Raw genomic sequence first — 17,657 nt, 5'->3', positions numbered from 1 at the left:
AATTCCTCAGATTTGTCACCTACAAAAGACTGCTCAGGTTTGGGAATCTCCCTAACAGCCTCGGCTGTGAAGACCGAAGCAAAGAATTCATTCCGTTTCTCTGCGATGACTTTATTGTCTTTAAGTGCTCCTTTTGTATCTCGATCGTCCAGGGGCCCCACTGGTTGTTTAGCAGGCTTCCTGCTTCTGATGTACTTAAAAAACATTTCGTTATTACCTTTTGAGTTTTTGGCTATGTGTTCTTCAAACTCCTTTTTGGCTTTTCTTATTACATTTAATTTGGCAGTGTTTATGCTCCTTTCTATTTACCCTTTTAGGATTTGACTTCCACTTTTTAAAAGATGCCTTTTTATCTCGCACTGCTTCTTTTACTTAGTTGGTAAGCCACGGTGGCTCTTTTTTTGTTCTTTTACTGTGTTTTTTAATTTGGGGTATACATTTAAGTTGAGCCTCTATTATGGTGTCAGAAGCAATTCATTTTTCTTTTACTTACGATTAGAAGCATAATCAGTAAGAAGCAACTGTGAGTTGTTTTTTCCATTGTGGATTCTTTCTTCGGTGACATGTTTCTGCTGACCCTTCTGGGAATTGAACAACAACAACAAAAAAACAGATTAGACCTTATTTATCCATGGCCAGTTGTGACAATTTTCCTGCCCATTTGGTATCCCGTTAAAAGTTTTGCATGTGTTTTTGTGTATGTTTATGATTGCACTGAATACACTGAGGAGGATTGTGTGTTTTCACGTCTGTCTCTCTGAATGTTTCTTTTCCATGTGGAGAGAATTTCATTTTTATCCTTTGCACTTTTAAAACCTTAGTTTTTATAAAAATGATGTGATTAAAAGCACATTGCAATTTGGAGGAAAAAGCTGAGCCAACGTCAGAACATCCCATTTTGACATTTTTGGAATGAAACATTTCAATTTTTTGTTTTGAAAGTATTTTTATTTTAGAACTTTTAAATTGTTTATATTACAATAGAAGACAAAAAAAGTCGAAATGAAAATGGTTTTGATTTTGTCAAAATGAAATGTTTTGATCGGAAACACTTCCCCTCCCCAAACTTTTCTTTGAGAAGAATTTTGAAATGTTCAGGTTTCATTCAAATTCAAAACAAAAATCAAATTTTGAAATCTCATAATCCCTCATGAAACAGAATATCAGTCCTCAACACAACACTTTCCTGGAGATAGTTTTTAAAAAGGCCTTAGTGTCCCAGAGAGGAACATTATCAGAAGCAGCATGTGGCCAGCTCAATCTTCCCCCTTAATTCCTCAAAGCCAGTTGGGTCCTTTGGGTGCCTACACAATACCATTGTTCAATAAAGAATAACAATGCTTAATAATAAAGTAATAATAATATCAATGACAAGTTTCTTTCAAATGCTGCTGGCAACTTTATTTATGCAAGTCTTTCTGCAGTACCATAGATAACCTTCAGACATTGTTGGAAAGTGACCAGGCATTCACACCTGTATTTTTCTGATATCTTAGAATCAGAGACTGAGATGTGTTCTGCTGAAGTCTTGGGACATGATCCTGCAAGACTCCACATATCTGGAACTTCCATAGACAGCAGTGGGAGTTCTGAGGGCAAAAGACAGAATTTGGCCCTTTATCAATTTTACAGCTAGTGAGCACATAAAACCACTCACATGCAACAGTGCATCAGCATCAACATTGTAACTAAATTACTCATTTCCAAGCAGTCTGGCATGAAATATATTATCCTTTGGGGTGAAGGAATACAAATGGGATACTTTCTAATCTAAGGAAGAAGGAGCACAGGCTTTCTAGCAGGCTGCAGTGAGCAACTGCCACTTATATTGCCCTTGTGTAGCAATCAGAGACATTAATATAAGTGACCCATATGATTTAAAAAGTTTTTAAAACACATAAGGCCTGATTCTTCCTTGCCTTGCCTCTTGTGTTGTGATTTACATCTATGCAAAGTAAATGGAAAGTGGGTATAAATTGCTACCAAATCAGAATGCGAATATTTTATCCCTACTTTGCTCAGGTGTGAATGATGACACAAGGTAAAAAGCAATGGAAAACTTGGCCCAAAGACAGCAGATTTGTATCTGATAAGATGTAGTCCCTGTTTGAACCTGGGCAGTGTAGAGGGGAAATCTCAATATTGATGGAAAAATGGTCATCGATAAAATTATCGTATTTTGATAGAGTTAGATAATTACAACCTGCCTGCCCCTTTACTGAATTTCAAGAGATACCTATAATTATTTTTATACCCACCATGCTTGTAGAGTATAACAACATATGCTCTATTATGAACTGTCAAGCTAATTTAAAGAAATTCCAGGAGGCTTCTGCTTTATGTCAACTTGTAAGAGGCTCCTAAAAAGTCAAATACAATAACGCTCTCAGCCATAGAACACCTGTGTGTTTATACAGGTTCTAAAATGCAGCTTTTATAAACTGCTACCTTGTTTTAATGCTATACTATTGCCTTTTATGTTATGTTTTGAAAATGTGTATAAGCTTTGGTTATTGTCCTTTGTACAGGACATTTTATAAGGCGTCTTTAGTACCAAGTTGTAAATATACTGTGGATGACAGGTTGTAAATCCAAGGATCATTTTGGTTAAAAAACAAAAACAAACAAAAAAAAAACCAGACTACAAGGGGTTTTATCAAAAAACTCCATACCACTGCTTAAACAAATTCCTTACCAAACTCTGGAAAGCAAGAGCCATCTCTCCAGAGATGGTGAAGATGAGACAATGCCTTCTCAAATGGCTATTTAAATTTAAATACTCTTTAAGAATTAATAAGTTTTAAAATACTATTTTGAGAACTGAAAGCTTTTATTGCTGACATAAGGATGCTTGGGCTTATGTGAAGAAGAATTTCAACTCCTATTAAACCCCGATGAAGCTAAAAGGGATCTCAGAAAATGGACTAAGTAAAAGTTAAAATTCCAGCTCTAAAGATGTTCTAAGCTGTTCCCACCAGAAAGACAAAGGCAGTGTAGCAATCAAGCTGAGCAAAAAATTACAGCTCTATTGCATATGCATTAACAGATTCTACATTCATGAACTGAAGACATTACCAAGACCAACCCACAAAGGTACTGAGCTAATAAAAGGATGACTACAGCTAATTTGAATCTAACCAAGCCTGAAAGAGGTGCATTTTCCTTCTCAATGAAATTCAAGGCAAGCGAACAGTATAAAACTCTCTGAATTAAGCACAAGTGCTCTACTCCTCTCTTCAACTTTACAGCAATTTGTCACAGTTCAGGGCAACTACATCTGTGTTTCCCTCTTGTTGTCCGGCAAGGGCACCAACTTTTAAACTCTCAGCTCCTCAGCCATCACCTGTCTTGGGAGGAAAAATACGTCTCTCTCCCATCCGACTGGGGTTTTTCCAGGCTGCACAGTTCCCTGCCTACACTATGAATTACCCTAGAAGTTAGACTGCCTAAGCAGGCCTGCTTTGTTTTCTCCTCAGACAGCGTAACTGTCCACAATTATAAGGTACCACACAGCTTCTCCTAGGCAAGCACATTTATTCTTAAGGTGAAAGCATATTAAAACAATAAAAGAACCGCAGGCCAATAAGCTTACACAAGATGATCCCAACAAGGGCTCTGGTAGCAGTCACTTCTTCAAACCCCACACATGGGCTTTTCCCTGTGATTACAAGCTCATAACACCTTTTGCTCAAGAACCACCATCAATCTGTAAGTCACTCCTTTTATACAGTTTGTGCCTTTGATTTTGGGACCCTGGGAATAGGAAATCAGTAGATAATATGTTTCACCTCAGGGGTAACTTCAAAAGATAGGATCTGTATGTGGGAATTTGCATTCCCTTCCTCCTGAGTATTTCCAAGGAAATGCATCCAATTAAAAGTTCATTCTTGTCTGGCACATCATTTAAAAGAGCTCATAACACTTCCCAGGATTTAGATTAGTCATGTCTCCCCCTAGATACTTCATATATAATCCCACAATAATACATAAACATTTGCATTTTTAATATAATATGCTCACTAGATACTTAAACAATTCAATAACATTTAACTTAATGCGATAATGTTTGTCCAGAATTTTGCAGGAAATTGCCATATCTGTCACACACACTTCACAGTTCATCCTGCTCAATTCTCCCCTGCAAGCAAACAGCAGCTGTAAAACAATAGGTAGGAAGAACAAGAGAAGATACAAGGCAGTACAAAAAGCAGCCATCATTCTGCAATATGATGACATCACCAAGACTACAGCATTGTCGGTGAGATAAAGTTGTAAGGCACTGGCAAGGAATTAGATTTAAATGTTTCTTGTAATGCTGAAATGCTATTGTAACTTAACACCATAACAGCTTCTCCTGTTAAATACCAGATTGTTCAGATTATGTATTCCTGGAGAGGAAACATAGGCTAATCTTTGGTAAACAGAGAGAAATAGTGGGATTTAATTCAGATTTAAGAGTTTTGATATTCATTAATTTGCCTGTTTTAAGACAACTCCTTCAATGGCTCCTTCTGAGCAATTCATGCAGTTTCATAGGACTTATTTACATTACATTATAAACTTTTAGATTATCCAGAATAAACCATACAGGACTCACCTGCTTTTAGACAAAATTATTTTGCCCATCTATAAAAGTTTTTTGCTATTTTTGATATACTAAGTCTAGACTCACTATTAATTTGGAGTAAAGTACTTTGGTTCCCTCCCAGAGTAGACGTACTCTCAAAGGTGTAATCTCTGTTGAAAGTTCTCTACACAGAGACATACAGAAAAGAATGCAGCTGAAATAATCATTGTTTATTTTTTTGTGTTTTGTTTTATTTTTCCTTTCTTTAATAGTAAAACAGTCACAGTTAACAGTTGTGATTATTTTGCTTGTCTTTAACCATGATGTCCCCAAGGCATGGAACAAACTCCATGTGACTAAAATAGTGGGAGTCATATCTCTGAATTGGCATTAAGAGAGACAATTATTAGGGTTTGGCCTCCTATTTCTTGTTTCTCTACACTATAAATTATAGAAGTTTTTGAGATAAAATGACTTGATGTTCAACATCTTGAAAGCCTTCCCTTTCTACCTCACAGAAGGGACAAGCTGGTTTGCATCCGCAGTGCTCAAGAGGTGACATGTTGGGTGATGACCACAAAAATAATCTTCAATAACAGTATATTGTCCACATATTTGTGCTTGATCAGGAATGCCAAACAACTGAACCAAAGGAAACAATGGTGTAGTTAGATCAGAGGTTAAATGCTTACAATTTTTCCCTACAGCTTTTCCAAGGCATGTGTTTGTTCAAAATTGTATCATCAGAAAAGGCAGGTTTGTAGGTGAAATCTGCTTGCTTATGCAAGATTAGAAAAGATAAAGGATGTGTAGTTATACGTGTATATACACATACTTATGTGATTACTCTGTGCTATCCAGCAAACTGCCAGTCTTGCTTGTAATTCTCCATTCTTTCTTTTCTGTTCTTCATGTACCTCCTACTGCATTGGTGGGAACATGGTACACAGGAGACAAATATTTTTCCATATATGTAGCACAGTTATTTTTTAAATATGCTTTTATTGTTAAACAGCTAGCATCATGACAACATAGTACCAACAGAAAACTCAACAGAATGATATAGTTAGTAGAGACCATGTGAACAATTAATAGTGATTATAGTTAAAAAGCTAGTTTTTGACCAATAGGTGCCACAAAGTTATATCTATGATACCACCATTTCCACCTACATTTAGCACTGGAAAAAATTATCTCACTGTGTGGTAACTGTTGATAAATCCTGTCTTTTAAAATGATTTCCTAGTGAGACTGTGGACACACTTTCTTACATGTTGAAAGAAGTATTTTTAAAAGATTTCATTCTCATCTCTCCTCCTAATTAAAAAGGCTGATTGTAACTACCTTTATATATCCACTTCCCCCTTTCTGCTTCCTATTTCCTCTGGTGGTTGTGCTAAAACATATTAGATTGTAAATGGGTAAGAATTATTTCCCAGACTAAATCTTCTACAATCTTTCTTGTTCTGCCCAGCAGCAACCACACCTCATAAAACTCCAGTACCTATTTTCATCTCTTTTTCAGACATCTTTTCCAAGAGCATTGACTTCTATAAGCCAAGTAAGAAGGATTTTGATGTAAGACTGGGTTTTGGTTTTGTTAACCATAATAAAGCCCAATAATAAACTTTGCTAGGCACTTGCATTAGAATCAATATAAGATTAAGGATGATGATCACAATAAATACAAAAGTATATGCAAGGGTACATCTCTCCAGTAGGAATTAGTTAATGGAGAGGGCATAAACAATGGATGGGATCATCCCCTATAGACATATATGGAGAGGGGGAAACTTATGTTGAACTCCACCTCCTGTGGGGAAGGGAAGTGGGGAATCAGCCATCTCCATGTCGCTGTTTCCTGTCTGTGTGGTCAGGGATCAATGTGTGAGAACAGATAACTTCAGTGGTGAAAAACAGCAAGGGTGTGGGACTAGTGCTGTGTGTGCATCATCTCTGTACCAAGCCTATGAAGAATGTGCTTAAATGTAGAGATTGGGTGTCCAGCAGCAGGGGCCAGCAGAGGAATTCCTGGCAGTGCAGCTGCATTGGAGCTGGGCTCCCAGGGAACTGGAGGGAGGCAGCAGGGGCTCTCTGGCCTCCAGTGGACACCTAAGATCTGGTCTTGCAGGTGAACTCTCTGCATATTCCAGAGGTTCAAAAAGCCTGTGAAAACTCCATGAATTTGAAGTCATGCTCCTCTTATGCCTTCATCTGTGACTGAGACAAGCCAGGTGAGGTAATATCTTCTATTGTACCAACTTCTATTGGTGAGAGAGTCAAGCTTTCAGGCAGCTCTTCTTCAGCTCTGGGAAATGAACTCAGTGTCGCAGCTAGATACAAGTTACAACATTGCATGCATCTGTTTGTAAGTGTGACAAGCCGCCTTTATAGATAATAATGCCTGGTAACCTCTAGCTAGTCTACCATTTCTAAACAGTGAGTGCAGACAGACTCACTCTTTGAACAGATCTCCCTTAATTTGCCAAATAGCAGTTGGTCATTATAAGAACTCATAACTCTGAGACACAGGAAGGGATGGTAACTCCTGGGCACTTCAGGCTTTTGTTACACAACTATTTTAGGTGGCTTTTTATTGCATTTTTCCCATATATGCACCCACTTTTCCTCAGCAGATGCTTGTTCTAATAAACAGTCTCTCACTCACTTGGTGAGCCTTATTATAATGGAGTTTTCTAAATTCTGATCTCCTTGGAATATCTAGTGACTCTTATGAAAACCCAAATGACTCTTTGTTTCTTTCTTATAAATGCCAGCTATTGTACATTGCAATGTTGTTGGATGTTGGACACCAAGTTTCCAGCACCAGGGTGTGTGGTCAGGGCTTGCTGCACTCTTCCCTTCCTGCTGCAGACAAAGCCCTCTGCTTGGGTGGTGTGGCACATCCCCTTAAAGAAGTGAGTCTTGGAGTTAACACCCCTTTGAGATGGATGGGTCAGTTCATAACTGTCTGACAGATTGTACCAGGCAGTCTGCAGACTCAGACATGATTGCATGTCTGATATTATGATTGCACTTGGGTCCTCTTTTCAAGCTCTCTCTGCAACCAGAGGGCTACAAACTTACACTCTTTTTAAAATGAAAACTCAGATTCTGATGTCATCTAGAACAGTCCATGAATATGTATTTGGTAAAGTTCATTATTAGTTATTAATCATAGACACACTCTTAAAGCACAATATTTTCTATTATAAAATAAACTTTTTATACTCTATAATTACTCTATATAGTAATAATTACTCGTGAAACGCCAATGCGTTTTTAAGTCTTATTAATTTGTTCATGAAGCATGGCTCATGATGTGTTCTGAGCTATGATTACTAGTTCTGCTGCCTACAACTGCACTACTAACAACACTCTTCTGTTGGTCCTGCAACTTTCTAGAGTTCCAGAACTGGATTTAAAGTAATAATCACATTGTCTTTGATCCTTATGTTAGTTTCTACAGCTGCAATACTGGACCAAACAGAATGTTCATTATGGGAAAGTGCTGCGTTAGCCACATAGCATGGCACGTTCACCAAGTAATCTCGCCACATGAAAGGAGTGTTCTATTCAGTCAAAAAAGGACTGAGAAGAATGGGAGAGGTTTCAGGAAAGACTCCTCACTGGTTTTGGAACAAGAGAGTTTGTTGAGACATGAAGAAATGAGAAGAAAAGGATTTTGGAGAGAAATGCTGAATAAAAGTGTTTTGATCCTTCATATATTCTGCCTATAATGCTGCTTTGTCCTGCAATACATTTACAGTATTGCTGGTTTTGTTTTAGTCCTTTTAGTTTTCCAGCCTGATCCTGCAGAGATTGAGCAGCCGGAAGAGCAGCAGCCCACAGTGAGGGCTGCCACACCATGGCAAGCCTCTTGGATGGAGGAAATGGCAAGGACAGCCTCCTTTGAGGGCTTTGACCTCCTTGTAGACAGACTCACTAAAGAGCTGTCTGCAGAAATCTTATCTTGGAGGAAGGGAACTCAGGGGAACACACCAACTGTGCACTGAGCTCCTGCGTCCAGACACAACCACAACAGGAGAAGGAACATCAGTCGTTACTATGACCCAGAAGCAGCATCCAGGATCCAGAATATCTACCGGTCAAACCGCCCTACGGCTATCAGAGAGATCCTCGATGGGCCCTCATCCTACTGCACAATCCCATCCGAGAGACTATTCTCATACTTCAAGGGGGTGTTTGACCATGTAGCTCAGAACAACGCTCAGTGTCCGGAGTGCCTTCATCCTCTACCTGGGTTGACTATGCAGAGGACCTGGAACAAGACTTTACCTCATGGGATTCAAACATACATACCTGAGATTCTTTAAATAAAGATTTACTGCCCAAGCAGAGGGCCAAATCCACTGGTACTTGATTAGTTTTACTCAGTTTTTACTCAGGTAACACCCATTCACTTTCAGAGGAGTTTACTTGTGTAAGTGTTTCAGAGTTTGGCCAGGAAATAAGGTCCTTAACCTTCTCTTGTAAAAGCACCAGTCAAGGCAAAAGAACTCTGAAAAATATCTGTTGGGATACGTATCTTTAGTAGGATTAATATCTGCCAAAGTTGCAAGAAAGCCAACATCTGCAAGTGTAATAGAATCCTTCCCAGGCCTCTTTAAGTAAATTGCATTCATGGAAAGCACTTACTCTCTTTGAAACTACTACTAATTTGGAAAATTAGCACATATTGTACAGTCTGTTGGACCGAACAAGGCTCAGTCAGTGAACTTATTTTAGGAAGCTGAGATGGGTGAGATGCTACTTTAGCTTTCTGTTACAGAAAGAAGACGACTATACTTGACAGAAAGGCAGCTACAGTCCAAGCAGATGGACATATATCAAATAACCAACTAAGGTTCCTTTGTAAATTCATAGAACTTATATGGTAGATGACATGTTTTGTTGCCCTATTTTTCTTAAAGACGACTAGCTAAGGAGAGAAGACTGTTTTGCCATGAACCATAGGGCACACTCACCAAAACAACTAGTGGTAAATGTGCAAAGACATGCTCAAGGAATTCAATACTTGTCTCTCATGTATTTTGAAGGTATTCTTTCTCTTGCACAATACCTTACTGAATGTCTGTGATTAAAGGAGTGATCATAAATAGGGCAAATTGTGAAGGGTGCACATTTTCATACTGAGCACGACTAGTACATAAGAGATTTTTTTGAAGACCAAAATCAAACTTATTTTGGGCAGCTTAATCTTTTGACACTGGAAATATGTACTCTAAATAAGAATTAATTACCTGAAAATCCTATATATAGATGCCAATATGACCAACAGGTTATCAGAAAAGGTGGTTGTTTTACAATGCAATAGCTCACAGGTAGTTTTCATGCAGGGAGGAAGATGAACTAGGCTCAGAGCAACCATGGATAATTCAACAGTAAAGATCAATATAGAATATATTGCTAGCAAATAAAATTGTCACTTTTGAATTAGTTAGGAAACCATCTCTAATCTCAGCTGTTAGACAACTGCTTGTATAGTGGTTAAAAGAAAGACAAAGGAATCATGTACAGAAAGGAATTGACATATCAAAATGGTTTTGCCAACTGGGGGCAAACTGGCTGTAAAATTGACAGTATTTTTAAGATCTGTGTTAGGAAATTTCCTCTGAAGTCTTTGCCCCCCCCCCCAAAAAAAATCACCCTGAGGAAGATTTAAAGCTTGTAAAATTTCAGTCCAAAAGGTGATTGCTTCACAGAGTTAAAAGTCTCTGAAAAGACAGGTTTATTATAGTGATGATTTTACCCTCCTAGGGACTGATTCTCCAGTGGTCTACACCTTATGTAGTCACTTACACTTGTCCAAAGTGAGTGCTAAGTGGGTATAAGATGCTATAATTCTGAATTTCTCAGGTATAAATGACTAAATAAGGTGCAAGGCAATGGAGAAAGAGACATAATATTCTAATAATGAGTCTCTGGATTAAATATCACATATCAATTATCTCACATAAGAAGCAAGTTTATGTTAGAAAAGGATCAAAAACTTTAAGGAAATCCTTAAATAGAAATGTTTAAAGATTATTACTGCTAAAATTAACAGGTTTGCTTGACTAGTTTCTGGTGCTTTTTTTTTTTTTTTTGGATACTCCACCAAAAACACTCAATATTTAAATTTAAAATTTGTCATTTTACTATGGAATAAGTTCATACAAATTTTGGGGAAAAAAAATTCAAATGAAAACAACTTATGTTAGAATATAGTGTGCACTTGCAGTGTGTAGTCCTATATTTTCACTACGGATTGTGTGTTATGCACAACTATACAATGTGTAATTGCATATGATCCATAATAAACCAGAGATAGTGAGCCAAATCATATGTGGTGACAACTCTGTTGTGTTTCATCCACTTACAATAGTCCTAAATTTGGGTCAGTATTCCAAGGGAGCTTTTATAATATATTATCTAAATGAGCAGTAAGCTCACAACCCTAATGGTTCACAGCAGAATTAGGTCAAAAGCTATAAACACCTAATACCACCAATGGAAGGTTTTCTTTACATTAATTTTTATATTGCTAATTCAAAATGAACTATATTATGGTACAACAGTAAGCAGTAAATATCCAAAGTATCATATAAAGATTTAGCATATGTCTTCATACCCAGGCTCTTACCTAGGCTTTAGCCTTACCCTCATCCCCTATTGTCCACAAAGAAAAACCTCTGAGCTGGATTTGGAGGAGTTTTATTCCTAAACTAGTTTACATAGCTGGGGGTGAGGGTGAGAAGGTTTGCTCCAATTTAACTTGGGCTGGAATCCACTCCCTTTGCAGTGAGGATGCAGGCAAAATATTTCAAGTTCTGGCAGTCTCCAATGCTCTTCCTGTAATTCTTCCTGAACAACAAACAAGTTCTCCTACAATTGACTGGGAAAGAATCCTAGAGTGCCTCTGCACAAAGAATTGTGGGATATGATCAAGACACATACGAGTGTAGAAACAATGAGGACACAGTAACTCAGGTAGAGCTTTGTGCTCACAGCTGGGCTAAGCTAACCAGGTGCTAACCTTATATCTAGGTGCCAATGACCTGAGTTAATTGGGTAGGGCAGACATAGCCTCTCTTTTATTAAAGGATAATCAGGCAAAAATACTAATGATAAAAAAGAGAAAAAATATGAATGCCAGTAAAAATGTCATCAGTGTATAATGCCAAATATTTTGGAGTGGTAGAATAAAAGAAAGGTAGAAGAAGAAGGTAGGACAGAAGATAGCAGTATTGTAGCAGGACCAGAGGAAGGAACATGACAGAGCATTTCTGTTGCTTTAAGAATGCTTAATGGAAAGAAAAGGGTTTTAGGTAGAGCAATGTTGACCACTTATCACATGATAAGTGAAAAACAAACACACTGAATGAATGCAAAAAAGATTACTAATTATTCCACAAGGCAATCTAATTCCTTGCTGCCTAGCATTACTGTGAAAGCTATGGTTTAAAAGCCACCATCACATTAATATAAATTAGCAAGAATGGGCTAAAATTCCAAAAGGCCTTCTTAAAAGTGCCTTCTATATTTGCAGGTACATATCTGGCAACGGTGCTTGCAAAAAAAGTAATTAGGTGTGCAATTAACTGATATGTGTGAAAATGTAAGTTGCGTATACCCAAAATATTGGGCCAGATCCTCAGCTGGTATAGATCATTGACTTCAGTGGAGTTACACAGAGTTATGATAGGTTAGGATTTGAATCACTATGTGCAAAAATTAAAGTGAATTATAGGAATTATATATAAATTAAAGGAAATATATTTCCTTTCAAAATATAGATTTATCTGTCTGAGGGCTTGCCTACGCTTACTGGGGGATCGACGAGTGGCGGTCAATGCATCAGTGGTCGATTTAGCGGGTCTCGATTGCAGATCGCTCTCCTGTCAACTTCTACAGTCCACCAGAACGAGAAGAGTAGGGGGAGTCGGTGGTGGTAAGTAGATCTAAGCTATGTCGATTTGAGTTATGCTATTCACATAACACAAATTGCCACATATTTTAAAAAGAGACATGAGTTAAATAAAAATCACTAAATAAACCGTAATTGATATTCCAGTAAAGTTATTTTTATATTAAACCATCATTGATTCCAAGAGCTCATGCAGAATGCGACTTTCATGCCTGCTTTTGCAACTAACTTTTTACTGCTCTTGACGTATGTCCCAGGTTGAATGTACAGTACATTCCATACTACTGAATGTATTGCGGACATTCTAACATTTCATTGATGCACTAAAGGACCAACAGCAAAAGAGGTTAAGGCAGGCAATGAAAGCCAAGGGAGGATGTTTGAACTAAGTGTGTTTCTCCTTCCAGCTTCCAAAATCTTTCTGTACCACATTAACAGAATCTTTGTTTAATCAGAATTGAATGTAACATCACTCATTACACTGTGTGCTCTTTGATCAATGTACACGCATTCTTTGATTCCCACACATAGTGTCTTGTTGAATAGTACTAAGCAATGTTTTAATGGTGTGTTTTAGATGCCTCCAGTATTCACAGGATTACATATTGAAAGAAAAAAAAATGATACAATATTTATTTGCAGCTAAATCCTGAAATCCGTGCTCTGTTTCCACTCTCTTTTTACTCAGGGAAACTCCTATTGATCCTTTGTTTGTATACATATCATTTTATAGGTTGTTATTAAAGCAAATAAATACTGTGGGGAAAAGACAGATATTATATTTTCCAGTTGTCTCTAATTCTTATATAATCAGACCAAGTGTGACAATCATTAGACTGGATTATAAACTAAATACCGCGACACATTTTGAAGTAACTTTTTTCTCATTTGGCAATGGAATAACCAGTGTTGCAGCTGAATCTGTGGTTGTTTCATCCTAATCCTGATGAAGGAACATTGAGATGAAATAGCAGCATTTTTGTTCCCAGAGCATACGTCTGATTTATACACAAATCTCACTAATAAGAAATGCAATGCTGCTTATAGTTTAATGTGAAAATATGCAAAGATGCTATAACACTGACATGAAAGGTTACAACATCTGTTAACACACCAATACTGAAATAAATTAAAGATAAGGGGAAAAGTAGTAATTTGGAGCTGCTATCCATTTTTTATACATAGTTTTAAAACTGACTTTGTAATGCTCTCTATGAAGAACATTGACATTAAACAGAATTAAGGAAATATGGGCCAGACAATTAAACAAGCCTCTCTCCAGAGCCTATTACAGATTAATTAACTACTTCCTGTCTTATCTCTGCCACCAATAATTTTGATACTATTATTTTAAAGGCTTAGATGGAATGTAACAGTTTCAATTAGGCCAATATCAGCACATTGCTTAACTTTCCATTAAACATGTATTACAATCCTTGAAGAGGAAGCTTATTATTACAGTGCATTTTTCAATTCTGAAAGCACCAAAATGATGCTTTAATTAAAACCCCTATGCTTGACTAACATTTAGATATAAAGATTTTATGTGCATGGTAACTAAGAAGGAAATGTTCCACATCAATATAAAAGATTCTCATATTTGAATGAGAGTTTGAGGTTATACTGGAAATACTAGAAAAAAGTTCTCAGCTTTCAGACTGCCATATTTTTCTCCATCCACACTCTACTTGTTGCAAATCTCTTAATGCCTGATCCTCAAAGTGCTAAGTGCTTCCTGCAAAGTACTGCATGTTCTCAGTTCCCTTCAACAAAAGAACTTCAAAAGCAGACCTCAACAAGAAATTGCAGAACTGGAATTAATTTGCAAACTTGACACCATCAAATTAGGCCTGAATAAAGACTGGGAGTGGCTAGGTCACTACAAAAAGTAATTTTCCCTCTGTTGATACTCACACCTTCTTGTCAACTGTTGGGAATGGGCCACATACACCCTGATTGAATTGGCCTCTTTAGCACTGATCTGCCGCTTGGTAAGGCAACTCCAATCTTTTCATGTGCTGTATATTTATACCTGCCTACTGTATTTTTCATTCCATGCATCTGAAAAAGTTGGTTATAGCCCACGAAAGCTCATGACCAAATAAATTTGTTAGTCTCTAAGGTGCCACAAGGACTCCTCATTGTTTTTGCTGATACATACTAACACAGCTACCCCTCTGAAATCAGTTCCCATTGACTTCAACAGGAGCTAAGGATGCACAAGATGTTGCAGTATTGGTTCCTTAGTGCTGGCATTTTACTACTCCCCAGTGATTTTCCTTTTACTGATTATAAACATAAAGTGAACTTTTGAGGGAGCACTGGGGAGCTAATTACTCTCCTGAAAAAAAAACAACAGAACTTGGGACTGGGGAGGGATATATTGGCACTGACATTGAAAATGGTACATTTTCAGATACTGAAAATATATTAAAGCATAACGTATTGCCTCTCTTAGCTTTGTTGCTATTCCTTTTCTTATTACTATGCAATTCTAATGAGCTCAATTCTCTCTCTCTCTCATTTTAACCCTATTCTTTTGCATATCAGTAATAATATTAGTTTAGTTCTGAAGTACATAATATAGGGCTATGAACATATATAGGGTACCTTTCCTCTGGGGTCAGAGGCAGCAGCTGACTGGCTGATTAGTCCCACACACTGCACCTGGGAAAAGACCTACAGCTTGTCGGGCTGATCCTCATAAAAAAAGAAGCAAGAAATGGAGAGAGTGAGCTGCAATGCCTACCAGACACTAGAGCTACTGATGGGAAGAACAGCTTCCAGAAACAAAATGGACAGAAGGGAGACTGTGGGAAGTCCTATTATCATTAAGGCTTTGAGGTAAGAATCAGGAACTTTTGGGTTGGGGAACTTATCGAGGGGAAGGGACAGATTTGGGGAAGTTTTGATCTTGTTTTGTTGAGGAGACTGAAATAATAATAAAAAGCCCTTCAACTGACCTTGCTGGAAATTACCTTCCCCAGACTCAATGAGAAGGTTTCAGGCAGAATTCCACCAGGGATCGGTGCTGGCTTAGCAAGAGCAAGCTTGGGTCCAGCTGGAAGAGTGTCCGAAGCACTGAGGGGGAGCAGAGACCCAGCATGGTGCAGCTTTAATTACAAGAATCCTACTAACTCAGGACAGTGGACACACTCTGGAGAGGAGCAGCATATTCCCTGCCTAGCACCCTTTGCATATTCAGGAACCTGTGATGGTTCAGGGGTCAGTGAAACCTCCAAAGTATTCAGAGGTATCATTAAATGTAGAGTAGCTGCTAAAGCCAACTTCCAGTGCACTTCTATGATGAGGTCTTCACTGTGAAGCAATACAGCAATGTCTACACTGGCAATATGCTGTACCTGTGTTGCGGCTCATTCTGTTGAGGCAAAGTAAATTTATTTTTATGGCCCCTTTATAGTAAAGATGAAGCCTAGAATCAGGCCTAAATTGTCTATATCTCTAGCCTATAAAGGGTCCCTTGGCAGATCTTCATAAGAATGGCTTTACTGGGTTAGACCAATTGTCCACCTAGCCCGGTATGCTCTCTTCCGACGGTGGCCAATGCCAGATGTTCTGAGGGAATGAACAGAACAGGGCAATTATCCAGTGATCCAGACTCTGTCATCCAGTACCAGCTTCAGTCAGTTGGAGGTTTATGGGCACCTGGAACATGGGGTTGAGCCCGTGATCATCTTGGCTAATAGCCATTGATGGACCTATCCTCCATGAACTTATTTTTTAAACCTAGTTATACTTTTGGCCTTCACAACATTGCCTGGCAATGAGTTCCACAGGTTAACTGTGTGTTGTGTGAAGAAATATTCCTTTGTTTGTTTTAAAGCACGGCCACTGGGAGCTGCGAGGGACCATGCCTGTGAATGGTCAACAAACAAAATGTCTTGCGGACTGCCTTTGGATTACCCTGATGGGCCGCATGCTGAAGATTGCAGACCCCTGACTTAAAATATTCATACATGATCAAAAGTTTTACATAGAAAAATAACACATTACCTCTGCCATAAATTCTATCCCCAGATAAAAGCGCCTTGAAATGGAAAGTACTTTGTGTAGCAAATAGAGGATGGAAGGGAATCGTATTGAGATGAGAACTGGGATTCAAAGGAAGCTTTCAAAAACGCTGGAAAAAATGCAACACCCTTTACTCAACAGCCCCATCCCTCTTGATTCTAAGCATACAAGTTGTCTGCTCCCCTGATCTCAAGCACATGTGTAAGTTTCTGCAGGATTGGGGCCTTAATGAAACATCTCAAGGCAATTATTCTGATGAATTTAACAGAATCTGGTTGAAAATAAAGGATCCCAGGCTCTGAGGGAATGGGCTTTACTGTACTCAGGAGGACAGGTGGCACTGGGGGGAACCTCCTGCCTTTTCCCCCTCTACTCTACGGTTTGTTTAGCTTTCTGATGACCACCAAGGTTGCTGGTAGTGATTGCTCATATGCTATAGATAGCCTTTCCCTGTGGCTAGCCTTTCATTCTTGCTGGTGGGATCTTTGACCTTCCTCTGCAGTTTGGTTTAGACACATCTGATGTCAAAATAATTTCATTAATTGTAACCTAACTTTCTAGTTCAGGCAGTTTTTGAGAAATTTCAGCGCAATTGTACAGTTTTATGTTTTCACAACCAATATGCTGTATACTGACAATGATTTGTCTAAAATGTATGGATCCTGTCAACTTAATCACACAATTGTCTGAAATTGTTACTTACAATTATTACAAATAACATGGATTATTTTGACTAAAAGATTAGAGAATAAAGAATTGCTCTATTTTCAGTTTCTTTCCTTTATGCATTTGACATCACTTTGTGCATAATTAGTTTCACTGTTTCTCCTGTGTAATAACTTCCCTCTCTTTGGGTGGGTGTTCTGCAAAACAACAGGGGAGAGAAAAATATTTGTTTCCACATAAAACAACATGATGATAAAGCCACAAATTGGCAGGTGAATTAAGAGAAAGGTTTAGCACTGGAAATTGTGTGTGACTCATTTTTAAATCACATTTCAACTTGATAGAGTCCTTATCTCTATGCCCATATCTGACCGTGAGCGGTGCAGGGATGGTCTCTGTATGTAGGCAGGGTTCAGTTTGGATCGGCTCATTCAGAGCTCTTTGCAGGATCAGGGTATATGA

At 38.1% G+C, this 17,657-nt stretch overlaps 1 protein-coding gene across 4 annotated transcripts in view; it reads right to left on the bottom strand.

The window, feature by feature from the left end:
* CALCR (calcitonin receptor) overlaps positions 1–17,657 on the bottom strand; it is a 261,199-nt gene that overhangs the window by 130,730 nt on the left and 112,812 nt on the right. For 3 of the 4 annotated variants that reach the window (XM_074945913.1, XM_074945912.1, XM_074945915.1), the window contains exon 2: positions 494–581. In XM_074945913.1, the coding sequence (XP_074802014.1) occupies positions 494–581 (88 nt within the window). The remainder of the gene's footprint in view (positions 1–493; positions 582–17,657) is intronic. The other variant, XM_074945914.1, reaches the window with a different exon arrangement.

Source organism: Natator depressus, chromosome 2 (genome assembly GCF_965152275.1).
Source record: "Natator depressus isolate rNatDep1 chromosome 2, rNatDep2.hap1, whole genome shotgun sequence".
NCBI lineage: Eukaryota > Metazoa > Chordata > Testudines > Cheloniidae > Natator > Natator depressus.
This window is presented reverse-complemented; position numbering and strand designations above follow the sequence as displayed.